This window comes from Takifugu rubripes, chromosome 10 (genome assembly GCF_901000725.2).
Source record: "Takifugu rubripes chromosome 10, fTakRub1.2, whole genome shotgun sequence".
NCBI lineage: Eukaryota > Metazoa > Chordata > Actinopteri > Tetraodontiformes > Tetraodontidae > Takifugu > Takifugu rubripes.
Window position 1 is genome coordinate 2,209,150 of NC_042294.1, and position 17,390 is coordinate 2,226,539.

A 17,390-nucleotide genomic window follows, 5' to 3' on the forward strand; every position below is an offset into this window, starting at 1 on the left:
CGGTTGTGAAGTATATTAATATTCATACCCAGGTCTGCGAAGCGAGCAATGAAAATCCAAGGTCTATTCCATATGCTAAATTTCTGTGATTTACTGGAGAAGAACACTACACCACAGAGCACATTGGATCATAAAAGGTAGTCTGTTTAACCCATGACACAGAAAGGCAAACATTCCATACTCGGGTGTGCTTTTTTCAACTGGTTTTTATTTCCTTTTCTGTATATCAAAGAAAGCATAATGGAGACCAAACACAAAAGGCAAGTACGAGTGAGGAATAAAATAAGCTTAATCAAAACTAACAATTCATAACAACACTGCCACTATTATTGTTCAATATCCAGAGGAATACCATATTGTTTTGAGAAGAGGTGGCATTTAAAACCATTATGGGTCAATAATAATAATAATAACAATAACAAAAACAATAATGAGTAGTAATGATAAAACACATAAGTAGTAGTTATGGTTATAACAATAGTGAAACTCAAAAGTGACAATGAAAGAGAGAAATAAAAAGCAGATCTCCATTAAAATCTATTTTGGACAGTACAAGAGCATGTTTGCGCGTTTGTGTGCACGTGTGTAATCCCAGTCTGTAAATTGAAGCACTCCAGTACTTTTGCAAACAACAGAGTTTAGAAAGAGGAGCAAAAGATATAAGTCATGAAAAAAGACATTGTAACTCTCCTCGTTTCACAAAGCACACCGAGTGACTCTGAATGTTTCGTTAATGGCTGTGTTCATTTGAAATGTCTGTAGCTTGTGCAAAAATTGTGGGCTAGTGCAAGTGTCAAGCTGTGAGATGTTCTTTACAGTTTGCATTTATGAATGCCTCTCCTGCTCTCTGTCGACCTCAAGATTGCTTTTTGGTTTCTGTATGACAGAAAGCAAAGGGAGGATAACTTTGGAATAACTTTTTTTTTTTTCAATATATTTATTTAAAAAAGTTTATGATTTAGTTTTGCATTTTGTTAAAAGTATCAACAGTAACATTAATATAAAACTTAAAGTCAAGGAAAACATCTTTAGTATGTTACGTGTCCTTCAACACAGCACCGTCTTGTTAGCTCTCATTTGAAAACATTTAAAATTTCCCAATTTGACAATACCTGCATGTCCATCAATCCCTTAAGGATACTGGCAATACCCGACTTTCTCCCTTGTAATGGTTTTCAAACATTAGATTTCATTTCACAGTACATACGTTACCAGATTTAGTGATTAGCGCAAATCACCCAAGGGGATAAACAGCCCAGCTCAACCCCTGCTCACCTAATATTTTTAGAGTTGGCTTTTGACCTTAATAGAAATCTCTTAGACCAGCTTTTAATTGCTCCTATGGTCATCTGTATAAATATTGACGTAAATAGCACAAGTACTTTTAACTCTCCCGTCGTACACACAGTATTCATTGGCAAAAACTGTAAAACTGGACTCCTGGTGCGAAGGACTCTCGGGATTAAAACTCAACGGAATTAGCTGAAGAAAACCCGGGCTTGAATTTATAGCTGTGGTGGGGTTTCTTCTTAAGGCTGTCATAGGTAGAACACACCTACAGTAGCTGAAAAGCCCAAATCGGTTTCGAAGAGCTATATATTTCAAGATATAATTCGACCAGTTGGGGGGAAGCTGAAATCCACGGGACCCAAACAGGAGTTGTAAAATAAGAGAGCGAGTCCTTGGCCAAAATAAGGAGAACAGGTAGAGGCTTAACTGCAAGGATCTAGAAACAGGACATGACATTCATTTCCCCGAATGCTTGATATAAAAACATTTTGAAACAACTCTTCATTCTATATATCAGCTGTGCTTCAAGCACAATATGCTTAGAATTTAATGTTTCATTAGACTAGCAAAAATCAATTTATTCGATGTGTTTTAAGGCATCCAACATGCATTAACGTATCTTTTTTTTTATGCGAGACACCTGCATTAGAATGCTTTTTAAAAAAAATTAAATGTAAAATGTGTCAAAGTGCAGTATGCCAAGATTTTCCTTTCCCCAGCCTCTTTTTGCCCCATCTATTTGGATTGTCATGAGTCTACTGAATGAACATCTCAACAGGGACAATTCAACCGCCCTGCTCACTCTAAAGTACCGCTCTACATCCCCAAAAAGCAGACAACACTCTTCAGTTCAAACTCCCATAGCAAAATAAAAACATCCAACGCCACTTCATCTCCCAATGATTCAATCCAGTCATAAAATATCCAAGGAAATGTTGTCGGAAAAATAAAAAGTAACCATGAGTAAAAACAATTCCACAGGCGCAAACTGAGTATTTCACGTCATTATCCCAAAAAAGTGTTTGCAGGTCTACACGACTGCTTCTGAAGAGGAAACGCACTTTTGCACCAGTTTTTAAGTTCAAGACTGGCAAGTAGAGTGCCTTTAAAAATGATAGGAAGGTCACCGCAGCAACGCAACACATACTCACAGGCTTAGGACCAGAAATATCGGTAGTAAAAGTGTGAGGAAAGGAGGGTGAATTGAGATGTGTTCATTACGTATCAAACAGCAACCGATTAAGTGTAAAGCAGCACATGGAAAGAGTCTGAAATCCAGGTGAACTCGATAGATAAAAGGATTTCAAGTCAGTGAAGGTTCAGCATAGGATAGCAGGTGCAGTGGGGGAGCCAACTTCAAAAACTAATCAATATTAGCTTTTGAGGATTAGTGCTCAAAATAGTTTATTAAAATCCGTGGAGCCCAAATGGGTCCAAGAATAGTCAGTGTACAGACCAATCCTGATCTGGGTCTTTTAACTCTTGCTGGTGGCCGTTGGTGCAGGCAAATCAGAAACAGTTTCCCCCCCAGATCCAGCAGCAGAACTGTTTAGTGGAGTGGAGTGAGGGCCCTTGGAGCCCGCCACGCTACTGCCAGGTCCGCCATTACCGGCCCCGTTCTTGTTGGTGAGCGTGGATGGCTGGCCAAAGTTAGTGGTTCTCAGGGTTGCCAGATGGCGTGGAGAGAACACGTGGGCCCTGGCTGCAGCCCGGGACTCAAAGGAGACGTTGCAAGCATTGCAATGACCCGTCAGGGTCTCCTTTGTCACCGACTGGCCGGGTATCGGGGAAGCTGGAGATTCGGTGACCGTCAGCTGAACAGGTTTTGGCAGAATTGGACGATTGGCTTTGAGAGCGTTGTACTGCAGGTAGCCTCCTGAGCTCATGTCCACTTGTCCACCTGACAGAGGAGACTGGCCGTGGGACAGAGAGGGATGGAAAAGGTCAGGCAGGGGGACACGCTGAACAAGTTTAGGCACTTTATATCAAAGTCAAAATCTTTCACGCACACACATCTCTATTTTTTATAAATGTTTATATTTACAAAACGCTGCCTTCAGGGAAAGGGCATCAAAATTGGACAGATCAATCAGATCATTGCGATCTGCAAAGGTTTCCGTCCTTTATGAAAAGACTGCCGATCTGGACGGTGAAAAGGTTAATAAATCACTCCAAAAAAGGAGCTGGTTGTGCTTCAACTTCAGATATTCCAAAACATGATGTCACCCAGTAGAACTAGTTTGGCTGACAGCTGCAGATGAGTGCACAACGGGTTAGTTTTACAGTACACAACTCAAAGCAGTTGAAGAGTCACAGCGCAAGTCCGGAGGCCGCTGTCGACGGCTGCAGTCCTCCTGGGGGAGGAGCTGCCTTCCCCTAGTATTCTACTGGTGGTTCCCCTACTCTAACAAGCCCTTTATGCCATCCCAAATTTTCCATACAATTTTCCATAAATCAAGTTTTCTGAATTTATCCCAGCTTCCTAAGCATTTTCTGATTGGCTGAAATATTCAAATTTGGTTTTATACAGAAATATGTGAATGAGATCTACAAACGGTCAAAATATTCATCGGAAAGTTTGACCAAAGTATTACTATTTAGAAGCAAACAGTCATTTACCAAGACAATTAATCCTATAGGAAGCATATGAAGCTTGTGTTTGTCAGTAAATAATCATGAATAATGAATTTGATCCTGCCTCCATGACTTCCACTTTTAAGGTCCCATTTAGCAAATGCATCAATAATAAATGCACTAAATAAACCAGTTCATTTCCCCCCCCCCCTAATTCTTAAAGTTCTGAAATTCTACAAGTCATCTCACCATTTTTTCTTGCTGCAGCCTCCAGCGCTTTTCCTTGGCTCTGGTGTTTTGGAACCAGATTTGCACCACCTTGAGAGGCAGGTTGAGCTCAGTGCCAATTGCCTCACACTCCATGGCATTAGGGTGAGCACAGGTTTCATAACAGGACTGCAGAATAGACAGCTGCAGGCAGGACAAGTGGGTGCGAGGCCTACGACTGGATGAGTGGGACAGGAAGCTGCTTTCTGTTGGGCTCGATTTACTCACCACTGGGGTGGAGGGGCTTGATACTTTGGCCGAGTTGGGCGTATTTGGGCTGACTGGTGCAATACTAGGGGTGGGAGGGGGGACTATTGTACGGGAAGTTAGAGTTATGTGAGCTGGAAGAGCCAGCTGCTCTCGAGACAGCGTGTTGATTTTTATTGGAACCTTAGGTGCCCAGTAGTTGAGCCCGTTCTGTTTTTGTGGCATGCCTGCCGTGGCAGCGGGTCTGTTGTTAATTGGAGTTGTGGGCAGCTTGGGAACCATGCGGTTCGTGGTCCCCGGTCCTGGCCCCATCTCGGTGTCGTCTTTTTCATCATCGGTCTCTTCTTCCTCGCTCTCTTCCTCTGGCTTCTGTTTGGGGTCTGAACGTGGGGCAACGGGGGCTGGATCCTTTGGTGCTGCTATGGGTACAGAGGTATTGACCTTGGGTGTCACTTTAACTGCAGGGACAGTGCTGGCAGTCTCCACCTTGCTCTTTGGCACTACAGAAGTGCTGCCGCTCACAGAGGAGGCTGTGGTAGGATAAAGAACCTCTTTAGGCTTGATAGGAACCGGGGTCGCTTTTTTCACCACGGGGGACTTTACCGTTTCATTTACTGGCTCTTTTTCTATCTTTAAGAGAGTGCGAACAATTGGAGTCGCAGTCACAGACCCGGGATTGTTCGGAGGCGGTTTATTGGAGAAGATGGGCTTCGAGAGAGGCCAGGTAAATTTAATGAGAGGTTTGCCAACAGCTGCCAGCATCCCGTCGCTGATGAACCTCACCTCACCTTTTCGTTCCCTCGCCCTCATGTTCTGGAACCAAATTTGGACCACCTTTTTGGGAAGGTTGACCCACTCAGAAATCTGTTCAAACTCGTGTTTACCAGGATTTGCATCTTTAAAATAGCAGCCATACAGAATGTCGAGTTGTTCGGCTTGAATAATGGTCCTCGAACGCCTCATGTCCCGATATCGCTTTCCTTTCGATTTCCTCTGCTGTTGCTCCTGTTCCTTTTCCCTTTCCTTTACTCGCTCCCTTTCCAATAATGCGGAACACATTTTCTCAGGGGTTTTCGTGTAAATATTAGACTTTGTTACATTATTGCAGCCCATGAGATTCAAAGTACTTTTGGAAGACGTCAAGGAAATAGGAGATTCAGGTTTCACCTGGACGACCACGAGGCCTTTGGACGTGGGCCTCAGGCCGAGTCCGTCCAGCAACTGACCCTTCTGCGCGGCGATTTTATCAGCCAAGGATGAAGAAGAAGCAGATTTTGAGTTGTTTTTTCCCATGCTCAGGTCTAGAGCGGATTCACAGTCATCACCGTTGGACAAGTACTGAGGCTGGTGAAGAGAGGAAATGGAGTGCGAGAGAAGAGCGTCAGAGAAGCGAGTGATAGTTGGCGGGTTTGGAAAGACGGGCACTTTGCTCCCATCTACAGCGGGCATAAGCGAGAGGACATAGGGACTGATGAACTGAGTAGAAAAGGGAGTGATGGACAAAGGCAGCGGGTGGAGGGCCCCGGGTGGAAGCTCGGGGTGGTTCAACACGTGCGACACTGAACCCGGGGGATCCCCTTGCGCCTCCAGCTCTAGGTCCACATCTGGGTGCTGCCTCTCTTTTTTAACCTCGACCTCATCGTTTTCCAGCTCTCGTTTTCGTTTTTTCCTCTTTGACCTCTCGCCCTCGTCCTCCTCGTACTCGTCTTCGGCATCAGAGAGGAACACGGTTGTGGAGCGCAGGACCTTTCCCCCGGCCGAGCCTTTGTCCACTTGGACCTCCGCCTGCGCGTCACTTTTAGCAGGACTCTCTGGACACTCCCTCACGGACCCATTCTGACTTTCCTCGTCGGTAACAATGACAGAGGTGTACACCTCATTCTCCGAGTCAGAGGTGAGACAGGAATCCCCTTGAGCCCCCTTGGCTAAATCTTTCCGTTTGTGTTTCGCTCTTGTACTTGATAAATCTATTGCCTGGCTGCCTGAAGCTTCAGCGTCGTCTTCGCCTTCTGCTATGATCAGCGAGTGCTCCTCATCATCGTATTCGTTGTCAGAACTTTGACTGTGCCTGGTGAATCCCGTCGCACCTGGCAGGTGGTCCGAATCCGCCGCCCTCTTCCTCTGCTTCGAAAATCTGGCCTGGCGCAGCCATTTTCGCACCTCCTCTTCCGAGAGCCCCACCTCTCTTCCCAAAGCCTCGCAGTCCTCGCGGGGAGGACTCGCGGCGTCGGCTTCGCTACGCGACTCGAAGAACGCCCACAGGACCTCCGACTGAAACACCGAGAGGGCCGGAAGGTCTGAACGAAGGTTTTCAAGTGTGACGCACCACGATCGAGTCTGGTGATTGGTGAAGGGATTGGATTTAGGGCTGTACTTTGGGGTGCCGAGAGATTCGCAGGGGCTGGTGCCCGACTGAGATTTCTGGGGAGTGGAGTCGGGGCTAAGTGTAAGGTTTAAATGTACAGGACTGAGGCTGGAATTACTGGGAAGAGAGGTTGTTGGCGAGTGCGTCTTGTTGCGGAGGCCTCTCTCTGTGCTCATGGGTGAGAGACACTGGCTAGATGTTTTAGCATTCTCTACGTCCAACCGTCCAGCGACGCCGTCCCCGTCTTTATGTTCCATTCCATCGTCGGCGTCGTTCTCAACCTTTAATTTGCCTTCCGTATTCGGGCACTCGTTCATTTCTTTGCCACCATTTTGCTTGGGCATTTCTGCTTTAACGTCTTCGGCGGACGGCTCATCGCCGCTCTTAATCTGATCCGCGGCTTTCTCGTCAGCACCGTCTTTACCCTCCACGGTCTTTTGTTCGGCCTCAAGCTTTGCATTTTGCTTTTGCTCTTCGGGACTTGGCTGGATAATCGCGGGCACTCCTGACGATGGCCACTGGCTCTGTAAGCTACATAATCTTTGGGTTAAGAGGGCTTGTTGGGCTGTGCTGAGACCTACAAATGGCACGCACTGGGTAAGGAGCTGACCTTGTGGGCTCTCTAGGTGCTGCTGCGTTTGGGCTTGGAGTCCGTTCAAGATCAATGGCATGAGCATTTGAGGCTGAGGCATGAGCTGTGGCACAGCAGCACCAGATGCAGCACTGGTCGCAAATAAGGAAGGGAGAAGGGAGTGGGAGAGGGTGTTGGGGCTAGATGTGAGAAGGGTGAGGAAGGCTGACATTGCCTGAGCGGAGGCTACAGGGGAGGCCAGTAGGGAGGGAGACACTTGTGAACTCTGAACCTGCTCTCCACCTTTTGAAGCAGCCACCATTAATGTCCCAGAAGTAGCACAAGTGGTAGTGGTATCCAACTGGCTGGTTCCGATTGCAGACGTGGACACAACCGTATTCTGCGTCGTGGTCGAGCCGCCTCCCAAGCAGCCCGCTGCAGAGGTCGCACTTTGTGCAACTATTCCCGCGTTCCTGCAGCGGGACTGATGCAAAACAGATTTCATATGGCTCTCGAGGGTGATGGCATGATTGTACGAGACTCGACATATAGCACACTGGTAGGGTTTGTTTGATATATATGGTCGAGACAAGACGGGGACAGCAGGAGTTGGCGGATCATTTTCTGCACCTTGTTTGGCAGAGCCTGTTGCCATCCTGTGAATGTGTGAGGCAGAATTGTAATGAACACTCAAGGCAGTTTTGTTGGGGAAGGTTTCCAGGCAGGCATTGCACATGAACGACTGGGCGTTACTGTCAGGTGAGACGCCATTTTCACCCAGCAGATTCTCACAAGCATCTGGAGTTTCTGCCTTTTCAGATGGATTTTGCCGTTTGGCTCCAGTAAGATGAGTTCCACCATCATCTTGCTCAGTGTCATCTCTCTCCCGCTCCATTACGGTCTCTTCCTCCATCTCTTTCTCTCCAAAGGCTGGGACAACTTCTGAACCGTGACTAAGCTGGCAGGGCTCTGAAAAAAGGTCTTCAGGGTTCTTCGGTTGTGACAGTTCAGCATCTAATAAAAATAAATATGACAGTTAAATGAATACAACCACATTCACCTGTTCCTTCTCATGTGACACCCCCCCACACACACACACCCCCACACGAATGGAAAAAGATAAAGAGAAATTACTGCAATGACAAGCATTCAGATATTTTAGCCAGTGCTCTGCTGAAGCACCTTTGGCAGCACTTTTGGCTTCCAGTCTTTTTTGGTTTGAGGCCACCTGGATTTGAAACCACCTGGATTTGAAAATATTTGCGTGTTGTTTTTTGCAGATCCTCTGAAACTGTTGGGTCAGACACGTCTGCGTACAGACATTTCCAGGTCTCTGCATGTCACGGCTCTAGCTGGACCACTAAAGGACATTCACACAGGTGTCCCAAAGCCCCTCCTGGGTCGGCTCTGCTCTAAGCTTTGGGTCATTGTCTTGTTGGAAAGTGAACCTCTGGCCCGTCTACCTGGTTTCCTCAACACATGACAAATGAAAAATTCCAAACACGTCTCTGTTTCACAGCCCGAGAGTCCTGCAGGTGTTAGTTTTATGTGTATTTTCCAAAGAAGATGCTTCTTTTTGGCTAAAAAGTCCAGTAGGTCTACCTTCTGGACCTCAGCACAGTCTCTGGGTCTTGGTCACTTCTCTTACTAAGATCCTTCTCCCCAGATAGCTCAGTGTGGTCGGACAGCCAGCTCGGAAAAGAGTCCTGGTCGGTCCAATCTTCTTCCATTTCAAAATGATGGAGGCCAACGTTCTCCCGGGACCCTCGGGTCCATCTAATCTCGTCCCCTGAGGACGTTCTATTGGCCTCAAGGTTTCAACTGGCAGCCGTGTGAGGGACATTCTATAGACGAGTGTGTCTTATAAACTCACACCCAGTCAGGTGAGTTTACCACAGGTGGACCCAAATTTAGTCAACCCCTCCCCCCGCTTGAACAAAAGTTCAAAGGTCATAGGGAAAGAACCTGAATATTTATCTGTGCAGTATTTAGTCACTTTTAAAAAAAACAAATGCAAATAATTTCAGTTTTCACTTCATTTTGGGCTATTAAATAAAGGGCCTGCAAATGTAAACAGGCAGGAGAGCTGAGGACCAGGGTGGAGGAACATCAATGCTTCTCCACAGAAAAAGAAGCAGAGACGCATCTAGCATGGGAGTGGTGTCCCAGTTGCCTAGTAAAAACATGACATGATCTAATTGAGCGCAATAAGCCCAATTTCAACATCAATATAGATGGAACAACTTTTTCTCATCTTCTTTGCCTCCTGTGGTTGGCAAAGGATGACAGGAGACATGCAACTAGTGTCTCCGTCTAACTTTACCAGCTAATACTGGAAACATCAGGCTATAAAATCTAACTTTCCCATCCAACCAGAGGTGACCAAACATCCTGTTTGGATCGTGGAGGTGAAGGAGGAGGCAAATTAATAGAAAAAGTTGGCTCGTACCTGAACGTGTGTAATAAATTACACAGCCAAAAATGCAACCAGCACAAATACACAGAACCCAATGAAATGAATGCCCCCTTAATATGAAGAAAATAATGCAAATGAGTTTTTAAAAAAGTGGATATTTTGACAATATTCACAACATTAAATCTTTCATGTCCTGCAGGATAAACCAGGTTACCAAGAAGATGCAAGATTACTCAGTCACATTTCCTCTCTACTTATTAGGCGTCTCGGTGGCCTCCTTCACTGACCTCCTCGCAGTAATTCCATTTATAGGGAAAACCTGCTCCAAACAATGCACATATAACGCATACATGGAGTGTACCTCTGTGTATGTTTCAAAATAAGATTACTTAAATAAGTAGATTTGTTTTCGTCAAACATCTCTGCATCCTGTAACCTGCAGTTTCTGAAAAGTGACATTAACATCAGCAGATTAGCGAGTGAAGCAGCTCCTCTCCTCCGCAGGCTGGAATATATGATCCCAAACACAATTATATACTCCCATTCAGCACTGTCTATTAGTGAGCAATATACAATAGAATAAAATCCAGATCCATTTTCTACTAAACCACATGTGCAGCCACATTCTAACCATGATAACACTCTAACACTCACCTGCAGACATTTGAACACCTTTGTCTTCTCCACTGGCAGCTCGTTTTAGAACAGCCTGAACAAAAAGGAAAGGCAGTCAGCAAAATTGACACCCGACAAATACTCTGCGGTCACACATTACAGATGATCGTAATACGACATTGCCTTTAAACAGCACATTTGGGGGTTTGTTTTAGAGTGAGACCTCATGTGAGCCTTTAATTAATCACCCGAGCCTACATGTTTGACAATTATCCATCAATTCTTCCAAAAATGAAATCACATTTCACTTTTGGAGACTTCTACGACACCAAACGGTGCACCGTAAACCATTTTTAAGGTGGACTATAAAGGTGGACCACAGTGTGTTACTGGCAAAGAGGTGTGAGCAAATGACAGTGCGAGACCTGAAAACCGCAGCATCCTTTTGACACCTATTTTAGTCAAAAGAAGATTGGAGTGACAGAAAAACAGTCAGCGTCCTTTAAACATTAAACCAAGCTGCCGAAGCATCTTAACGCACATTATGAACTGCTAAAGGAGCAAAACCCACAATAATGTCAAAGATGCGTCGTTTGCAATCATGTCCGTGAGTGAGTTACGGACAAGACAAATTCAAAGAGTCAGAATGCATAAAGAAAAAAAGGTCATCTGAAGCGCATCCTGTGTATATTTGTCATTTATCAAAATGTGGCAACAAGAGTTGCTGATATAACTCTATGTGATGAAGATGTCAGATGTTGGTCTCGGTGCTGCGCGTGAAGGAGCTGAAGTCAACCACAGGAGAAGAGAGGGAGACAATGAAAAAGGGCAAAGACAGCAGACGCTGAATGTCCAGCAGGAGGAAGGTTGAATAGATTTCAACGTCATCATCATCATCAGAGGAGGCGGCGAGCGAGGCTGACGAGGCCACAGTCCTCTTTTGTTACCAGTGATGAAAAGAAAGGCAGCTTTATCGTGACGAGCCCGAGCTTTTCGCTCCGTTCAACAGTAAACAGAATAAATGTAGTTTACATGCACATATAAACACTTGGTGGGTTTTTGTCGAGATCCGGGATGAAATTGTAGTAGAAAAAAGGGGAGAATTTCATCTGATCATGGATATCGTGATGAGTGTGTTCATTGTGGGTAGTATTTTATGCTTAATGTGTTTATTTCTAAAGCACATGTCAACTTTTTCCTCACGTCATCGTACTACAAACGCCTGCATTCCCCTCTGTCACATCCACCTCTCAAGCCAGGTGAAGCCCGTCCTGGAAGGACTTCAAGCTGTGCGGGGCGGGCGGCAGAGGCGTTCCCACTAAGGCACGTTACCAACCACATCACTAAAGCCACATCACACAAACATGAAGAAAAAAAAAAAAAAAAAAAAAAAGGCAAAAGAAACTGCGCCACTGTCTATCATTTGATTACATCTCAATTTCACCTCAGACGCTGGGAACACAAGGCGCTGGTCTCTGTGCAGCTTGGGACTTTTATTTGTTTTGAAATGCGGCAGCTCGCAACGCGACTGATCATTTGCATCTATTTAGTGCCCACTAAGTTGATAAAGTAGGTTAAAATACAAAAACTAATTATCAGATAATACGTCAGGTGCAAATCCTGCTGTGCGACATACTACAAGCGAGCCGAGACGAAAGCCGCAGGCTCACAAAGCCACACTTACGATGTCCAGCAGTTTGTCGACGCAGGAGGGGAGAACGCTGTGTTGCTGAGTCAAATGTAAAGAGAGAGAAGACCTGCACGTTTGTCGTTTTTGGCACAGAGGACACAACCACTCCGACACTCCATTGCTTTCACTGCTCGCTGTCTCTCCAGACTCCTCCTGTAGAAAAAAACTAATGTTACTTTCTGAAGAGCTCCGTGTTGCTGCAAAGCATCCGCTCCAACGTCAAAAAGCAGATTCAGAATGTGTTAATCAACTTTTCATGCTTTAAAAGAACCCATTTCATGTTTAATAGAAAGCTCCTCTTGCTTCATATGTCACATATTGCACCTTAGTTGCCTCTGTTTTGTTCCACTTCTTTTGTTTTTCTGCTGAAAACATACACCTTCGCTGTCTGTGCACAGATATTGTGGGAAACTCCTGCAAGGCAATGCTGACTGCAGATAAAGATCATTGTTGTTAAAAAAAAAAAAAAAAAAAAAAAACTGGGGTGGGGGCTAAATTAGTTGGGCGAGCAGCATTTCACATGCATGCTGTGTTTGACATTTTAAACCCACATTCAAATGTCAACTAGGGTATCCTTCAACAAGTACTAAGAGTTAATTAAAAGTAACCTGGGAGCAGGATCACCAGCTTTGTCAAGCTAAGTTGAAATTCCCCTACAGTGAGTTTTCCAACAAGGTTGCACACATTTAAGCCACTCAACTACTATTTACTTAAGGCAACCGTACAGTTTAGGTTGCACTCTGCAACCATTGGATGCTAAAATTGACATTTAACAATGACTACATTGTGACTGAAGCACCAATTCCCCCTGCTGACCAATAGGATTCCAGAACTCCGTCCCGCCCACAGAACCCGAGTATTAAAATGAACTGCGCTTATACGGAATTTGCTTGACAACATGATCAAATTACTGTTACTCCCATGATTTCAAGTCGACGGGAGAGATCTTTGCTCCGGGCTTCGCTTGCCACGCCGCAGCGAGCACCGGTCTCCCGAATTCACAGGCACCGCAGAAATTCATAGACACGAGCAGAAATACCAACACAGCAACAATCTTCACTTCCTCGCCATGCCAATTACCAAGCTAGCGAGCTCCATGCCCACAGTCTAATTCGACAAGTCCGCATGAACACAGTCCAGCACGTTCAGAGGTGATCTACAAGCTCCACGCTACATAAACGCGGTGAAACATGCGTTTGTGAGCCGAGTTGAGCAGCTAATGGGAAGAGTAATTACCAATGCCGAGCAGAGACGAATCAATTAGCCAGCACGCTAGGTTGCGACACCCCCACCCCCCGTACGTCGCATTACAGTCGCGATTCTGTAAATGCTAATTAGCTCTCAGTTGTTATCCGTCGGTGGTAAAAACTCACTTCTCGTCAAGCGCAACAGAAAGCAAAGAGGCTTTGGGCTCGGTCCTGCGCTCGGGTTAGGCTGAGTGGCCATTAAGTCGGGAAAAATCAAAAGGGCTTGAGCTAATAAACAGTCGTGTCACTTTGCTAGCTAGCCTGTTAGCAGAGAGATAATTAACCGCTGCTCAAACTGTGTCAAAGTGGCCGATCTGGGCTCTCTTACCGACTCTACGTGCACGGAGGAGGGGGGCACTACAGCTTCAATCCGCCGACCGCCTTCCTCTCGGATTCAGAACACACTCGATGTACTTCAAAACAAAATCCTCGGCCTCGAGTTGTTGCCTTACCCCTCTGATTGTGGGCTGCCAATCGGGCATCTGGGATCGCGCCGCCCGCCGCCTACTGCTCAACAGCGCAAATTGAGGCCTAGTCGAAGTAAAGCCATTTAATTAATGAACGTGGGCTCCGTTTACAGATGTGTTAGAAAACACTCGCACCCCTCCTCCCTCGACGTCCAACAGACCCCCTTTTCAAGCTTTCCACCACTCAATCCACACCTTAAATAATGACGATGGGACGCATGGCCATTTAAAATGATCTTTTCACGCCTTCACGCCGTAATTGGCTAAATAAATAAAAGCTAAAAAGCTGCTTGGAGCCGATTTCGTGCCGCGGTTGCCTCGACGATGGGGGTGGTGTCGGGAGAACGGGCGAAAGAGACGAAGCGGCAGAAAAAGTTTGAGATTTAATGTTGGATTTGTATAAAGGATCGCGTTTTTATGCGCCCACCATCCGTCGATCACTCGAGGTATCGGTCGGGGGCGACTCGGCTCGTCCAAATCAACACAATTAAGCGATCGCGAATGACGTTTAATTAAGTTCAGAGCAATTAGCTAATGTGTTTTTACCTGCATGGTCGCCGCTCCAACACACACATACACGCACACCAACGCACGCTTCCTCCGTGGCTCCTCAGAAGTGAAAAGTTTTCTTCCCTGCCCTCTCTCTCTCTCCCCCTCTCTCTCTCTCTCTATTCTCCCCCTCCCTCCATCCTTCCCCTCTTCCCTTTAGTAAACAGACCACAGTCCCCCCCCCCCCCCAAGGCTGATATCTGACATTCAGAAGGGACAGACAGGACTATCAAATCCCTTATGTAACCCGGCAGAAATTACAGATTATCCATTTATGTTGTAACAAAATCTACTTATTGACGAACGTGGACAATGCACGAAAGTATAACAAACGCCAGTGCTGTGGAGAAAGTGAGCGGATACCTAGATTCCAGGGAGGATCCTTAAAAATGAAACCATTCGTCCTCCTCTCATTAAGAGGTAAATAAAACGGGATTCCTCAATCTGCCAATTTAGATCGACGCAGTCTGACAAATTGCTCAAGAGTAATCAACGGCCGTAAGACTGCGGACGCAAGCTAACACCGAAATGGTAAAACGTCTTTTTTAATCAAATCATAGGTGTGGCGCGTCTCAACAGGGAAAAATCTTAGGTGGGATAAATATTTATGAAGAGGATTAACGCCGCACTGTTGGCATGTCCCTGCGTTTTTCTGGGACAGGAAGTGATGTGCCTGAATACACTGATAGGTGTCCCTAATTGTGCCTGTTTAAAATAAACCACCAGCGTACAGAAGGCTGCTCAGGTTCATTTCACGCTCAGATTCTGTTGCCAAATTGTTGGGATTTTTCAGGACTCGCCTGGCGAAGGTGTGTGGGAGTGCAGTACATTACAAGGCCAGTGATATCTGTGTCACAATGGTTCAGTTTAATGGTTTTACTTAAAGACTGCAATGGCAGCTCCTCAGGGCTGAATGACTCAAATCTGATTACAATGACAGGTGTGGCTGTGCAGAGCGCTCTTATTTCAGCCGTGTAACTACGTTATAATGCTAAACAGAACAAAACACTCGCAACCAAGCCACAATGAGATTAGGGTTAATTGCAGTTGCTTTACCTTACAAGGACACTTTCCTCCAGATATGGCAGCGCAGCAAAAACAAGTGGCTGTTTACAAAACCCCTTTTAAACAATTCAGCGTGTCCTCTTACGGAAGGAGGCAAATGTCGCAATCATAATTACTTAATACAGTCGTTCCGTCATTATGTTAACTTTAGCTGATATTTTCTGCATACATTAATGACATTTATTCATGTTTATTTGTCAAGAGTGGCATTTAAAATACACAAATCTGGTCAATAGACAATGTAATACAAAAAGAATAATAAACACAATCAATACAAACAGGAATTGCAACTCGGTCACGTGTTCGATTGCTCAAGAAGATATTGCCTAAATACATAGTGTGTGAAATGGTAAGCAAGTCTGCTCAGAATTTCAATGGACTAAATGGTTTCTATCCATTTAAATTCTTTATATTTATTTAAACTTGCACCTTTTGTGGGTGCCTTTATTTGCGACGTAGCATACGTGTCACAGATCTCTCATTTGTATTTTATTGTCTAAGAGCAGGTTGCAGGCACGGTTACCTAGGTAACCGTTCCCTCCGATATCATTGTTGTTATGTCCCTTCAGATGAGTGTGGAAGTGGAAAGAAAATTTCTATGGAATGCTGATACTCTTAAAACCCTGGAGAAGATTGGAGGCACGTGTTAAAAGCCGTCCGCATCATCACACCATCACTGGGCCTGGTTTCATTCTGCACGTGATAAATCGCCTGTATCTCTTCCGCAGGAGTTGCCGTCACTCAGTGCCAGTTTCACGACAAGTACTTTGACAACCCCCAGTTTGACCTGACTTTGGCAGACACGTGGCTGCGGGAGCGTGAAGGACGCTGGGAGCTGAAGTGCCCAACTCTATTCGAAAGGACAGCAAAGAGCAACGTGGCGGGAGAACTGTGTACTCGCTATAAAGAGATTACTAATCTGTCTGAAATTCAGCTGAAAGTGAAAGAGGTCATAAAAGATTATGAGGATGGCGAGAGGGGACCATCCCTGCAGGAAGAGGATGCTTGGCTGCAACGGTTTCAGCTCGTTTGCTTTGCAGAGTTTACAACAATACGCCGGTCTTTTGTGTTCGAAGAAGAGGGGGTGCGCGTGGATCTCGACCAGGCCGACTTTGGTTACAGCGTAGGTGAGATAGAAGTTCTCGTTCCAGAAGGAGGAGACGTCAAGTCCGCTTTGGGGAGGATTGAACGGACCGCTCAAAAGTTGGGTAAGTTGTCAAAATGAAAAAAAAGGATGCGCTATTTTGTGTGCTGCCATCTCTGAGTCACATTGGTCTTTTTTCCCTTCAGGTTTAACAGGAAATCAGCGGATCAGAGGGAAAATGGACGTTTTTCTTGAAAGGAATCTCCCAGAACACTATGCAAAACTTTTACGTGAACATGTACTGTAATTTATTAGATTGTTTACTGTGTAAAAAAAAATTAAATATGATGGTTTTAAAAATTGTAAGCTGTGTTGCTTCAACATAAAAATAAAATGTAAATGAATTAAAACATTTAAATGTAAAATATAAATGTTGCTCTTTTCTTTTCTTTTCACACATCCACTTAAATCACCAGCTCACACCCTTTTCATCCACACTTGAGGAGGAAATACTGCAATTTTGTACATTTTATGAGTGGACAGAGGATCTGACATTCTCAGTCAGGAGAGCTGTGGAGAGCTGGTGGACGGTGTGCTGGCTCTGGATGTCCCTCCCCATGCACCGGCTGTGGGGTTGGACCCTCCTGGTGGAGCTGCAGATCCCACCGTGCCACTGGCTGTGAGAGCTCTGGACCCGGTCTAACTTAGCCCGGAATCAACCAGATAGAATGAGGTGGCGATGTTCTGTCCCATGCATGCTAGTCTTCTTTTCACACCAAAAACTAACCACTTATTTCACTGCTGTCACGTCGGTTTTGTTTCTCTGGACGTCCAAATTCAGCCAAATGCAGTCAATGTGCAAGTCTATTAAGGTTTCTCTTTAAATGACAAGAAGAATTTTAAAATGGATAGATTTATAGGCAGTGACAAATGAATAAGGATTAATAGACATTCGTAAAAAAATTAAAATAATTAGAGAAAAC

The 17,390-nt window shown here is 45.2% G+C and overlaps 2 protein-coding genes across 10 annotated transcripts; one reads left to right on the forward strand and one right to left on the reverse strand.

Moving 5' to 3' along the window:
- Window positions 1–188: 188 nt before the first annotated feature.
- Window positions 189–14,834, reverse strand: zfhx2 (zinc finger homeobox 2). 5 transcript variants are annotated; one of them, XM_029842595.1, is made up of 5 exons: window positions 14,622–14,834; window positions 11,990–12,148; window positions 10,345–10,399; window positions 4,114–8,288; window positions 189–3,203 (listed from the first exon to the last, which is right to left on the reverse strand). In XM_029842595.1, exons 3-5 carry the CDS (start codon window positions 10,352–10,354, stop codon window positions 2,766–2,768), a joined length of 4,623 nt encoding a protein of 1,540 aa, XP_029698455.1. In that variant the 5' UTR covers window positions 10,355–10,399; window positions 11,990–12,148; window positions 14,622–14,834; the 3' UTR covers window positions 189–2,765. The 5 variants fall into 5 exon arrangements, with proteins under 5 accessions (XP_029698455.1, XP_011606052.2, XP_011606051.2 ...); XM_011607750.2 differs by lacking the exon at window positions 14,622–14,834 and adding an exon at window positions 14,256–14,380; XM_011607749.2 differs by lacking the exon at window positions 14,622–14,834 and adding an exon at window positions 13,695–14,215.
- On the forward strand, window positions 14,454–16,828 carry thtpa (thiamine triphosphatase). Of its 5 annotated transcripts, none has more exons than XM_011607753.2 (4): window positions 14,454–14,678; window positions 15,893–15,962; window positions 16,052–16,531; window positions 16,614–16,828. In XM_011607753.2, exons 2-4 carry the CDS (start codon window positions 15,893–15,895, stop codon window positions 16,712–16,714), a joined length of 651 nt encoding a protein of 216 aa, XP_011606055.1. In that variant the 5' UTR covers window positions 14,454–14,678; the 3' UTR covers window positions 16,715–16,828. The 5 variants fall into 5 exon arrangements, with proteins under 5 accessions (XP_011606055.1, XP_011606053.1, XP_011606054.1 ...); XM_011607751.2 differs by lacking the exon at window positions 14,454–14,678 and adding an exon at window positions 14,767–14,789; XM_011607752.2 differs by lacking the exon at window positions 14,454–14,678 and adding an exon at window positions 14,940–15,067.
- Window positions 16,829–17,390: the final 562 nt, after the last annotated feature.